The following is a 13569-nucleotide window of genomic DNA, read 5'->3' as shown; positions in this document are numbered from 1 at the left end:
GCATCTACATCAAACATATTATTTGCCCGAGTAACTGGACTGGACAGAAAAAAAGTTATTTAAGTTTGTGTATGCCTTTACCCGTGTTGTGTAATACATGTTAAATATTCATGTCTGCTGAATAACTGTCAACTTTCATCTAGGTGATTGAGAAAAGTCATTTACATGTTATTTATTTTAAATTTTTTTATGTAGGCTATTTATAAGATGGTGTCGTCTGTGATGAAGATGCCGGAGGATGAGTCAACCCCCGAGAAAAGGACAGAGAAGATCTTCAGGCAAATGGACACCAACAGAGATGGTAGACTTTGCTTTATTTTCTGCCGGTTTAATAGTTTGACTCTTATTTAGTAGGTTTACCATTGTTTTATATATATATATATATATATATATATATATATATATATATATATATATATATATATATATATATATATATATATATATATGTATATATATATATATGTATGTATATATGTATATTTCATTACATTTATTTGTTGGACAATTTATTATTTTGATTTTAACACCTTGGCCTGATTTGGGGTGATTCGACCCCTATAGCAATGGTTCTTAACCTGGGTTCGATCGAACCTTGGGGGTTCGGTGAGTCGGGCTCAGGGGTTCGGCGGAGGTCAAACCACACCCGACTCATCGTGTAAATAAAAACTTCTCCCTATCGGCGTATTGCGGATACGGCAACAGGAGAAGTAATTTGTTGTGAGTTCATGCACTGTGTTGGTTTTGTTGTTTGAACAAGGTGATGTTCATGCACGGTTCATTTTGTGCACCAGTAAAAAAACATGGTAACATTTTAGTATGGGGAACATATTCACCATTAATTAGTTGCTTATTAACGTGCAAATTAGTAACATATTTGCTCTTAACTAGTCATTATTAAATACGTATTAATGCCTTATTCAGCATAGCCTTATTATAACCCTAACTCTCTAACCCTGGCCCTAACTCTAACCCTAAACAAATAACTCTAAATCAAGTCTTTGTTACTTAGAATTAGGGCTGCAACAACTAATCGATTAAATCGATTATAAAAATAGTTGGCGATTAATTTAGTCATCGATTCTTTGGATCTATGCTATGCGCAGAGGCTACTTTTTTTATTTATTTGAAAATATATATATATATATATATTTTTTTTTTTAATAAACCTTTATATTTATATACTGCAACATTTAAAAACAATAATCAAAATAAGTATGGTACCAGTATGCTGTTTTTCATTGAAATACTGGAAAGGATTTAAATGTATTTTGTCTCTTTTATCCAATTATTAATCGATTAATCGAAGTAATAATCGACAGATTAATCGATTATCAAATTAGTTGTTAGTTGCAACCCTACTTAGAATATGTTCCCCATACTAAAGTGTTACCAAAAATATATACCGTATTTTTCGGACAACCCACGGCCAAACTATGAAAAAAAACCTTGACTTATAGTCCGAAAAATACGGTAACTGTCTTGAATTTGAAAAAAACATTTGAATTGTATTTTTCACTAAAGAAGGGTTCGGTGAATGCGCATATGAAACTGTGGGGTTCGGTACCTCCAACAAGGTTAAGAAGCACTGCCCTATAGTAAGATTTGGTTCCTCAAAAAGTAAATACAGTTCTAAACTTGCAAGCTTAGAAACAGGACGAGCAAAACGAAAATACAAAAGGATGGTCAAATAAAGAGATCATAGGCATGTGGACAGATGTAATTAAAAGAGAAACTCAGATTACATAACTGATCTCATGATAGCATGCTAATGTTATCATGCCAACGTTAGCTTGGTAAAATTTTATAGTAGCATTTTAGTAAATTTTGTATGTTTTAACCTAATAATCATGGATTTTGTAACTTGCCACTATGTTGGTTGTATATTCTGTTAGCTTGCTATTGTTAGCATGCTAATAGTTTATGCTAGTTTTGTAGCTAAATGTGTACGTTTTAATCTGATTTGCATTTTATGACATGGCACCATCTTGGAAAAATGCTAAGGTTTTCCATATCAGCATGCTATCATTAGCGGTTTAACTAATTTGGTATATTTTAACCTAATAATAATGGATTTTGTTACTTTGTTACTTGCCGCCATCTGGGAAGTATGCCAATTGTTATGTTAGCATGCTATTGTCAGCTTGCCAACATTTTATGCTATTTTTGTAGACAATTTTCTACGTTTTGATTAAATTGTTATAGATTTGATGACATGCCGCGATGTTCAATCAATCAATCAATGTTTATTTATATAGCCCTAAATCACAAAATGTCTCAAAGGACTGTACAAACCATTACGACTACGACATCCTCGGAAGAACCCACAAAAGGGCAAGGAAAACTCACACCCAGTGGGCAGGGAGAATTCACATCCAGTGGGACGCCAGTGACAATGCTGACTATGAGAAACCTTGGAGAGGACCTCAGATGTGGGCAACCCCCCCCCTCTAGGGGACCGAAAGCAATGGATGTCGAGCGGGTCTAACATGATACTGTGAAAGTTCAATCCATAGTGGCTCCAACACAGCCGCGAGAGTTCAGTTCAAAGCGGATCCGAGACAGCAGCGAGAGTCCCGTCCACAGGAAACCATCTCAAGCGGAGGCGGAGATCAGCAGCGTAGAGATGTCCCCAACCGATACACAGGCGAGCGGTCCATCCTGGGTCCCTGTACTTCCAACATGTTGGAAGTACAGCACGTTAACTGTTCCCATGTTAACGTTTTATGCTAGTCCTTTAACATTTATTGCATATTTCATCAATGTATTCACACTTTCTACCATTTGTTTAGCATTTCATCAACATTTCAGTTTAGTATCAACTTTTCAGCATTTACACACAATTTCTACAGAAATTGCTGCATCGAGTTCAATTTTAATTTCTTAGGCACTGTCACAACTTGGCTTGGATTAAAGTTGTTTCTTCGATGCAAAGAATGATTTGCACGGGCGAGACGTGACTGTGAGTATATCTTTTATTTATATAATATATACAAAACTGGGAAAACAAAAACACTTGCTCGATGGCATGAAAGACAATTAACTATAAACTTAAACAGCACGATGGCGTGACTATATACAAACGAAACAAAAGACAGTGGTTGTGGCATAAACAAAACAATACTAGCACTGAGGCATAAATACAAAAACTTACTTGGAGCGAAACAAGGGGCATGAATAACGAGGTGTTCGAGAACCTGAAGGTAGCAACAGCATGGTAGCGTGTGTGAGTGTGTGAAGATCCCAGAATGAAGACAAGAAAAAGAGTGACTTAAGTAGCTATGATAATTAGTGAAAACAGGTGTGAGGCTGAGGACAGGGACGTGACATGACAGGTGAAAACTAATGAGTTGGCATGGAGACGAAAACAAACCAGGAAGTGCCAAGACAGTCCAAAAAACTAAACATAACCTGACCAAAACCAAAACATAAACTTACAGGCGTGACAGGGACATATTTCCGGCAATCCAAACTGACTTTTTAGTATGTGTTGTTTTAGGTAAGCTGTCGCTGGAGGAGTTCATCAAGGGAGCAAAGAGTGACCCCTCCATTGTACGCCTGTTACAGTGTGACCCCAGCAGTGCTGGACAGTTTTGAAGATGAGGCATCAGCTTGTAAGGTAATTTGTACAATATCTATTTTCTATACTGCCTGATTAGGGTTGTGGAGGAGTTGTAGCCTATCCCAGCTGACTTTGGAGGGGGGGTGCAGGGTACACCCTGGCCTGGTCACCAGTCAATCACAGGGCGCATAGAGACAAACAACCATATTTACACTTACCAATAATTTACAGTCCCCAGTAAGCCTAATATTCAGTATGAGCAGATAAGAACATGCACTACGCTATCGTCCTACCTCTTTGTTGTGGAATACAAATTGAATCTACATTTAAAACAAAGTAACAGAGCTTTTTCTGGACTTTTTCTTTTCACTTTTGGTACAATATCGATATTGGAGCCTTGACTACTGTATTTTCCGGATTATAAGGCACATTTAAAATCTTTTTTTTTCTCAAAACTCGACAGTTTCCCTTAAATCTCGGTGCGCCTAATGTACGGAATAATTCTGGTTTTGCTCACCGACCTTGAAGCAATTTTATTTGGTACGTGGTGTAATGACAAGTGCGGCCAGTAGATGGCAGTCAAACATAAGAGATACATGGTAGGAGGTATGATGGCAATATCATTCAAGTAAACAACACCAACATTTTATATGTTCCATTGACAATATAGAACATTACACACAGCGCTCAAAAATCTATCAACATGTTTTAGTACGACTTTGGTAAGCTATGAAGTGTGACTCCTTTAAAGGCCTACTGAAATGAGATGTTCTTATTTAAACGGGGACAGCAGGTCCATTCTATGTGTCATACTTGATCATTTCGCGATATTGCCATATTTTTGCTGAAAGGATTTCGTAGAGAACATCGACGATAAAGTTTTGGTCGCTAATAAAAAAGCCTTGTCTTTACCGGAAGTAGCAGACGATGTGCACGTGACGTCACCGGTGTGAGGGCTCCTCACATCCTCACATTGTTTATAATATAAGCCACCAGCAGTGAGAGGAATTTAGACAGAGAAAGCGACAATTTTGCCATTAATTTGAGCAAGGATGAAAGATTCATGGATGAGGAAATTTAGAGTGAAGGACTAGAAAAAAAGGTGAGGGCAGTGAGCGCGATTCAGATGTTTTTAGACACATTTACTAGGATAATTCTGGGAAATCCCTTATCTGCTATTGTGTTGCTAGTGTTTTAGTGAGATTAAATAGTACCTGAAGTCGGAGGGGTGTGGCCACGGGTGTGTTGACGTCAGAGTCTCTGAGGGAAGTCAAGGCAGCTGCATGGACGGCGCAAGCTCCGCTGATGTCTCCGGTAAGAGGTGACTTATTACCACAATTTTCTCACCGAAAACTGCCGGTTGACATGTAGTCGGGATTCATGTTCGCTTGACCGCTCTGATCCATAGTAAAGCTTCATCTTCGGGAATTTTAAACAACGAAACACCGGCTGTGTTTGTGTGGCTAAAGGCTAAAAGCTTCCCACCTCCCATCTTCCTACTTTGACTTCTCCATTATTAATTGAACAAATTGCAAAAGATTCAGCAACACAGATTTCCAGAATACTGTGTTATTATGCGATTAAAGCAGACCACATATAGCTTGGATCGGGCTGGAAAATAATGTCCGCTACAACCGGTGACGTCATCATACCGCGACGTTTTCAACACGACACTTCGCGGGAAATTTAAAATTGCAATTTAGTAAACTAAAGCGGCCGTATTGGCATGTGTTGCAATGTTAATATTTCATCATTGATATATAAACTATCAGACTGCGTGGTCGCTAGTAGTGGCTTTCAGTAGGCCTTTAATGCGCCCTATAAACCGGTGTACCGTTCATATGAAAAAATATTGAAAATAGACCATTAGGTCCGGATAATACTATATTTTGTCGTTTACAGATATTGATTCGCTACAGGGTAAATCATACATACTTTTATTATTTAGTAGTTTGAAACGTTGGGAAAGTCTTGATCAAGTGAAAATAGTCAAACCGAAAACAATAATAAGTATGAAAAACAGTAACCTATTTATTATTAACAGTCTGGAATAGACGTGTGCTGTCTTTAATTAAGTTAAAATCGAGTGGTAATTTGGCGACATCTAGTGGCCACAATAATTCATTACGCTCATTATGATGTCAACATGTTTGTTACTGGGATACATTGTAATACGCTTCTTCTACCTTGAAGACTTTGTGTCTGTAAGTAATATACAAGTATAATTATTTTAGACTTGTTCATACTGACAAATGCCATGTTTTAGTCTACAATATTGTTTATATTTGAGATCGGATAGGGGAATATTTGCTTTTTTTTTTTTTTTACTGATCAGCTGATTAGCTGCCAAGTTCCAAGGATCTTTACCACAGCTGTGTCCCAGTACTTACATGCCTGAAGATTCTACTCTTGTGAAAGATTCCTTTCAAGGGTATGCACGCTCAGGGAGAGACAGCTACATTTCCATATTCTTCTTTGTGCATTGATTTCACAGAGAAGTACGGACTCTTATGTACTGAGATCCAACGATCAGCTATTGGTCTCTGTCCCTTTTTCTTACCTTGAAAAAAGCTTTTGTCTATGCAGCTTCTTGTGCTTGGAACTTGTTACAAAGAGACTGGTAGCTGACTGAATTTTTATCCTAAATGCTTTTAAATCTAAACAGAGCATTTGAAGGAGCCTCAGTTATCTGTAACTGTTTTACTTGATGTCCATTTAATGTGTAACTTTGCTGCCTCTTAGCCAGGACTCCCTTGAAAAATAAGTTTTTAATCTCAATGGGATTTTTTTCTTGGTTAAATCAAATGAATAAAAAACATACATGCTAGAGTAGCATAATTTTAAGAGGGTGCATGGCTTGCCAGAAAACCGGCTCGAATTTGGTAGAAAGTTGCAACAGACGTGTCATGTGTCCACAGTGCAAAATTGCTTCTAAGATTATAATGCTCACCACCATGGTGGAAAACAAACTACGTTTCTTCCATGTACTATTATCACTGGAGGACTTGAGGAAAACGAATGGCTATGCATCTTATGCACACACAGCAAGCAGGATGGCACAGGCAGCTAACTGCTTAAGCTTCAATGTAAAGAAGGGACCATCAATCCAGATGTTGATACTATCGATATTTAGTGATTCTAATGTGGTATTTTAATTTCTTATGTTTTTTATTACCGTATTTTTTCATAGTTTGGCGGGGGGTGGGACATATACCTCGGAGCGACTTGTGTGTGAAATTATTAACACATTACCGTAAAATATCAAATAATATTATTTATCGCATTCGCGGAAGAGACGAAGAAAATGTCAGCGATCGCCACACACACGTCAACCAATAAGAATTTGGCAGGGGAGGGTCATGGCAGAAGTGCATTGTGGGTCATGGGATGCTAACTGCTATATGCTATATGTTACTGCCGTAGCTATTAAAATGGATCATTTCAACGTTGGCGGTAACTTATAAAAACTGAGAAGGGCTGAACAAAAATGGCACCGGAAAGGAAATCATGTACTGCAGATTACAAGCTGGATGTAGTGAAATATGCAGCAGAAAACGACAAGAGGAAGCGGCGCATACCTTTGGAGTTGGCAGAGTTGTTTAGAAGCGACATCGAGGAAGAAGATTTCATCGATTAGGAGTGACAGATTGTTTGGTAAACATATAGCATGTTCTATATGTTATAGTTATTTGAATGACTCTTACCATAATATGTTAGGTTAACATAGCAGGCACCTTCTCAGTTGGTTATTTATGCATCATATAACCTACACTTATTCAGCCTGTTGTTCACTATTTTTTATTTATTTTAAATTGCCTTTCAAATGTTTATTCTGGGTGTTGGATTTTATCAAATAAATTTCACCCAAAAATGCGACGTATATATGTTTTTTTCCTTCTTTATTATGCATTTTTGGCCGGTGCGACGTATACTCCGGAGCGATTTATAATCCGAAAAATACGGTAAATATCCCTTTTATTTGCTGTTTTTTGTTATTGTTGTTGTTACGAACTCAGAGACTGTGTCAGGAAGGCTTTGGGGCAAAACCCAAGTTATTTAAATAGTAGCCAATAGTCGATTTTGCTTTTATTTAGTTGTTACGCACTAGCCTCTTTATTTTATTAGAATACTTGTATGTAGCATTCAATACCACACATATAGTACTAAATCTATACTAGCAAATTCTACGTTCAATAGATAAGCTGGATAAAACTGTGTTTGTTTTTGTTTTTTGCTTTATCCATCCATCCATCATCTTCCGCTTATCCGAGGTCGGGTCGCGGGGGCAACAGCCTAAGCAGGGAAACCCAGACTTCCCTCTCCCCAGCCACTTAGTCTAGCTCTTCCCGGGGGATCCCGAGGCGTTCCCGGGCCAGCCGGGAGACATAGTCTTCCCAACGTGTCCTGGGTCTTCCCCGTGGCCTCCTACCGGTTGGACGTGCCCTAAACACCTCCCTAGGGAGGCGTTCGGGTGGCATCCTGACCAGATGCCCGAACCACCTCATCTGGCTCCTCTCGATGTGAAGGAGCAGCGGCTTTACTTTGAGTTCCTCCCGGATGGCAGAGCTTCTCACCCTATCTCTAAGGGAGAGGGAAACTCATTTGGGCCGCTTGTACCCGTGATCTTATCCTTTCGGTCATGACCCAAAGCTCATGACCATAGGTGAAAATGGGAACGTAGATCGACCGGTAAATTGAGAGCTTTGCCTTCCGGCTCAGCTCCTTCTTCACCACAACGGATCGGTACAACGTTTTTTGCTTTAGTTACTTGCTAAAACATGTTCAATTGTATAAGTCATCGGATTGAGAATCAAATTCAGATCGGATGTGAGGACAAAATTTGGTGTTTAGGACATCCTAAGAGACAGCATTATGTATGTCTAGCTTGTGTGTTATTGTGTGCTTAGCTGTTGTGTAGCTGCGAGCTCTTTGTAGCTGCTGGCCTTACCTTTTGTACATGACGTGACTGAAATAGAAGAAAAGAACAACCTTGTGTGCCCATTGGAGGGCAATTACCGTATTTTCCGGACCATAGGACACACTAGATTATGAGGCGCACTGCCGATGAATGGTCTATTTTTTATCTTTTTTCATATATAAAGCGCACCGGATTATAGGGCGCATTAAAGGAGTCATGTTATTATTTTTTTCTAAATGTAAAACACTTCCTTGTGGTCTACATAACATGTAATGGTGGTTCTTTTGGTCAAAATGTTGCATAGATTATGTTTAACAGACCATCTTCGGTGTAGCGTGCAAGGACGGGAGTGGAAGAAGTGTCAAAAAATGGAGCTAACTGTTTTAATGACATTCAGACTTTACTTAAATCAATAACGGAGCCGCAGCTCCTCGTCCGGAAACAACAACACCGGAAATGTGTCCCGTGAAAAAACGTCCGACCTGAACTCTAATAACTAAAGTTCTTTGGGTGAATTATGTAAAATCACTACGCACACCGGTACGTTTTAGCACTTTCATGGCAAGTTTACTGACAGAATATAAGTAAGAACTTTACACTACTTTATATTAGAAATGGCAACAGTGGAGGATGAATTTACCATAACAAGAATATAGAGAAAAAGAAAAAGCTTATCGACTAGAAATGCTGACGCGCGCAATTGTTCAGGATTTATGCTAATCCCAAATACAGATCAACAAGTATCAAAACGTTAAAAAAAAGGTGCTTCTGCTTAATATTGCGAAATGAAACGTCAGATAATATGTTTTACCTTCTACACACACCATGATTATACTCGTATGTTGAAGCAAATCAAACGGTGCAGCCTACAATTATCTCTTATGTTTGACTGCCATCTACTGGTCACACTTGTCTTTACGCAATGTACCAGATAAAATTGCTTCGAGGTGAGTAAGCTCAACCAAACTTCTTCCTTACATTAGGTGCACCGGGTTATAAGGCGCACTGTTGAGTATTGAGGGGGAAAAAGGATTTTAAGTGCCACTTATAGTCTGGAAAATATGCTAGATGTTAACTGGCTGCCCAGTTTTGCACAAGTAAACACTCGGCAGGACTGCTCGTATCTGAGATTTTATAGGAGATATAAGCCGATACAATCCGAATCTTGTATTTTTGCTGATATGGGACTGATATCTCCTTTATTAACACTGATTTTTGTCATTTAAAGTAAAAAAACTCAATTCAAAGGAGTTAGTACCTTAACAGCCATGAAGCTCACGACTGTTGTACAGGCCGCCATAACTCCTTCGTGTTCACCCCTTCACTGTTTCTATATTTCATGGCCAGATTTAAAAATGTTCCAATTCTCATTCTAGCTTTCAGTTCCTGCCACAATGTGTTCTTCGGTGCCTCTATGGCTGATCCATAATGCTCTTCACCTTACACTCTGGGGACGTCTGATGATGAAAAACGACAAGTACACGACGAAGAAGATGAGAGACCTCCAGTTTATGTTGAAGACTTCAAAGACGTGCACACTTTCCAGCTCTTGAGCAGTTTGTCTAATTCCCCGCAGGCTCCCAAAAGCTGGGCCTTCTTGCGGTTTTCGAAAAGCTCACCGATGGCTAAAAGAGGCTCCATTACCACTAATGTGCATAGTAGACAGCAGTGCACCATAATGAAGGAAAAAGAGACATCATTGTGTTTCACAAAAGGACTTCCTTAGGTAAGAGATTTTAATCTGCAGAGCGGACGTCTAATTTCCGTTTTTATACTGTGAGAATGTTTAATGTGTATTCCGCAAATTGTGTAGATTTTTATTTCATTACGACAAAAAAAAAGAATGAAATGCGACTTTTTGCAGCTTTGCATGTTCTCACGAATGTAACAATGAAGGATGAAACACGTCTGTGATTTTGCATGTTTTTTTTTTTTTGACGTCTTTTAACAGGAGGAGCAGCAGAACATTCTGGTCCTTAAAGGCCTACTGAAATGAGATGTTCTTATTTAAACGGAGACAGCAGGTCCATTTTATGTGTCATACTTGATCATTTCGCGATATTGCCATATTTTTGCTGAAATGATTCAGTAGAGAACATCGATGATAAAGTTCGCAACTTTTGGTCGCTAATAAAAAAGCCTTGCCTGTCCCGGAAGTAGCAGACGATGTGCGCGTGACATCACGGGTTGTAGGAGCTCCTCACATCCTCACATTGTTTATAATCATAGCCACCAGCAGCTAGAGCGATTCGGACCGAGAAAGCAACGATTTCTCCATTAATTTGAGCGAGGATGAAAGATTTGTGGATGAGGATAGTGAGACTGAAAGACTAGAACAAGGGTCGGGAACCTTTTTTGCTGAGAGAGCCATGAAAGGCAAATATTTAAAAATGTATTTTCGTCACAGCCATATAATATTTTTTTAACACTGAATACAACTAAATGCGTGCATTTTTAAGTAATTATAGGTATAATAAGTATTTTATTCTTTTTAATAACATTGTTATTCTAAAGTTAATCAATAATAAATATCATACTTACCATTAATGCGACATCTTGGACAGGTGCAATAGAAAACGGATGGTTGGATTAAAATGCATGAGAATGTTTTATAATTTTAACTTTATTTTTGACACTGTGATTACCAGCGGAATTATTAATTACTTATCGTGTTAAGCAATGTCAGCTAAGATTTATCTGAGAGCCAGATGCAGTCATCAAAAGAGCCGCATCTGGCTCTAGAGCCATAGGTTCCCTACTCCTGGACTAGAAGAAAGAAAAGAAAAAAGGCGAGAGCAGTGGGAGCGATTCAGATGTTATTAGACACATTTACTAGAATGATTCTGGAAAATCCCTTATCTGCTTATTGTGTTACTAGTGTTTTAGTGAGATTATAAAGTCATACCTGAAAGTCGGAGGGGTGTGGTGACCGCCAGTGTCTCTGATGGAAGCCATGGAGGAGCCAAGAAAGTCACAGCTGCCTCTTTGACAGTTGCAGGAGGACGCAAGCTCCGCTCATGTCTCCGGTAAGAGCCGACTTATTACCACAATTTTCTCACCGAAACCTGCCGGTTGACATGTGGTAGAGAAACATGTTCGCTTGACCGCTCTGATTCATATTAAAGCAGGGGTAGGGAACCAGATGTGGCTCTTTTGATGACTGCATCTGGCTCTCGGATAAATCTGAGCTGACATTGCTTAACACGATAAGTAATGAATAATTCCACTTGTAATCAAAATGTTAAAAATAACGTTCAAAATATTAAACACGCTCATGCATTTGAATCCATCCATCCCTTTTTCTATTGCATTTGTTCAAGAAATTGCATGATTTAATTATTATTGTTTTTTTAGGGGGTTCTTCAGACCACCAAGCACCGACATGAAAGCCTTTTTCAGGGTTACGATATTTTTTTTATTTTTCAATAAGTCTTTCAGTTGCTTTCCAGCAATTGTCTTTTTCTCTTTTGTTCTCGCTCGCGCTCTGGCTCCAGCTCTAACCCTGCTGCTTATAACAGAGCGACAGGTGATAAGATAACAAGGCCCAAGTGGGCCATGTACGCACCTATCGCTGATTTCGAGACCGGTCCTGGCACACCCGCTTTGCTGCAGGCCCGCAGGCCACGCCCTCTCCACAGTTAGCTTCAGAATATCAACGTTATTACAAAGAATACGAGACCTATTATACTCTAGTAATGTTGGTCTTACTTAAAAATGCACGCGTTTAATTGTGTTCAGTGTTGGAAAAAAAAATGATATGGCTCTTACGGAAATACATTTTAAAATATTTGGATTCTTGGCTCTCTCAGCCAAAAAGGTGCCCGACACCTGTATTAAAGCTTCACAACAAACAAAGAAACACCGGCTGTGTTTTGGTTGCTAAAGACAGCTGCAATCCACCGCTTTCCACCAACAGCGTTCTTCTTTGACGTCTCCATTATTAATTGAACAAATTGCAAAAGATTCAGCAACACAGATGTCCAGAATACTGTGTAATTATGCGATTTAAACGGACGACTTTTAGCCGTGAGTGGTGCTGGGATAAAATGTCCGCTCCAACCAATAACGTCACGAACACGCGTCAACATAAGCGTCATCATTTTTTTCAACAGGAAACTTTGCGGGAAATTAAAAATTGCAATTTACTAAACTAAAGCGGCCATATTGGCATGTGTTGCAATGTTAATATTTCATCATTGATGTATAAACGTTCGGACTGCGTGGTCGCTAGTAGTGGCTTTCAGTAGGACTTTTAAGTTTTTGATGACAGTGTCGATGCTTTAAAAAAAAAAAAGTGCACGCCTCAATTTGTAATGCAGATCCAACCTCGTGTGTTTTTATGATATTTATGCTGCTGCAGGATTTCAAACGTAAAAGTCGGTTTCTTTCTACTCCTTAAAAAAGAAAAACATTTTACTTACACTTTTAGATGTTTTTAAATGGGAAACAGGATCAGTTTACGACTAATAACACTTGCTTATGCGCTTGTGTTTGGCAAATGTTGTGTTGCTTCTGTTCCCATCTTGTGAGGCTCAGCACTACCCGTCAGTATTATTGACAAGACTGAAAAATGTATCTTTTTTTTGGTGGAACACAAAACGGCATTGTTGTGCACAACAAAAGCAGTATTGCATAAATGTATACATTGTGACGTGTTGAATGAAATGTTAATAATTGCATTTTTTTGTAGGTTTTTGTATGGCATATCCTGTGTTAAATAGTAAATAGACTCCTCTTTAGAAGGCAAGAATTTCATTTCCAATTAAATGTTGTGGTTTTGCTTACTGCCTGAACCTCAGGGTGCACGTCTAGCTCACTGTAGATCATTTACAGCGGGGCAAAAAAGTATTTAGTCAGCCAGCGATTGTGCAAGTTCTCCCACTTAAAATGATGACAGAGGTCTGTCATTTTCATCATAGGTACACTTCAACTGTGAGAGACAGAATGTGAAAAAAAATCCATTAATTCACATTGCAGGAATTTTAAAGAATTTATTTGGTGGAAAATAAGTATTTGGTCAACCATTCAAAGCTCTCACTGATGGAAGGAGGTTTTGGCTCAAAATCTCACGATACATGGCCCCATTCAT

At 38.7% G+C, this 13569-nt stretch overlaps 1 protein-coding gene across 3 annotated transcripts in view; it reads left to right on the top strand.

Annotated features, from left to right (window-relative positions):
* Positions 1 to 13273, top strand: part of ncalda (neurocalcin delta a) — a 74676-nt gene extending 61403 nt beyond the window's left edge. For all 3 annotated transcript variants that reach the window (XM_061916559.1, XM_061916558.1, XM_061916557.1), the window contains 3 exons: positions 196 to 301; positions 3500 to 3619; positions 9857 to 13273. In XM_061916559.1, coding sequence (XP_061772543.1) covers positions 196 to 301; positions 3500 to 3597 — 204 coding nt within the window. In that variant the 3' untranslated portion in view covers positions 3598 to 3619; positions 9857 to 13273. The remainder of the gene's footprint in view (positions 1 to 195; positions 302 to 3499; positions 3620 to 9856) is intronic.
* Positions 13274 to 13569: the final 296 nt, after the last annotated feature.

This window comes from Nerophis ophidion, linkage group LG11 (genome assembly GCF_033978795.1).
Source record: "Nerophis ophidion isolate RoL-2023_Sa linkage group LG11, RoL_Noph_v1.0, whole genome shotgun sequence".
NCBI classification, from domain to species: domain Eukaryota; kingdom Metazoa; phylum Chordata; class Actinopteri; order Syngnathiformes; family Syngnathidae; genus Nerophis; species Nerophis ophidion.
The sequence above is the reverse complement of the archived record's forward strand: the minus strand, read 5'-3'. Positions and strand labels throughout refer to the sequence as shown.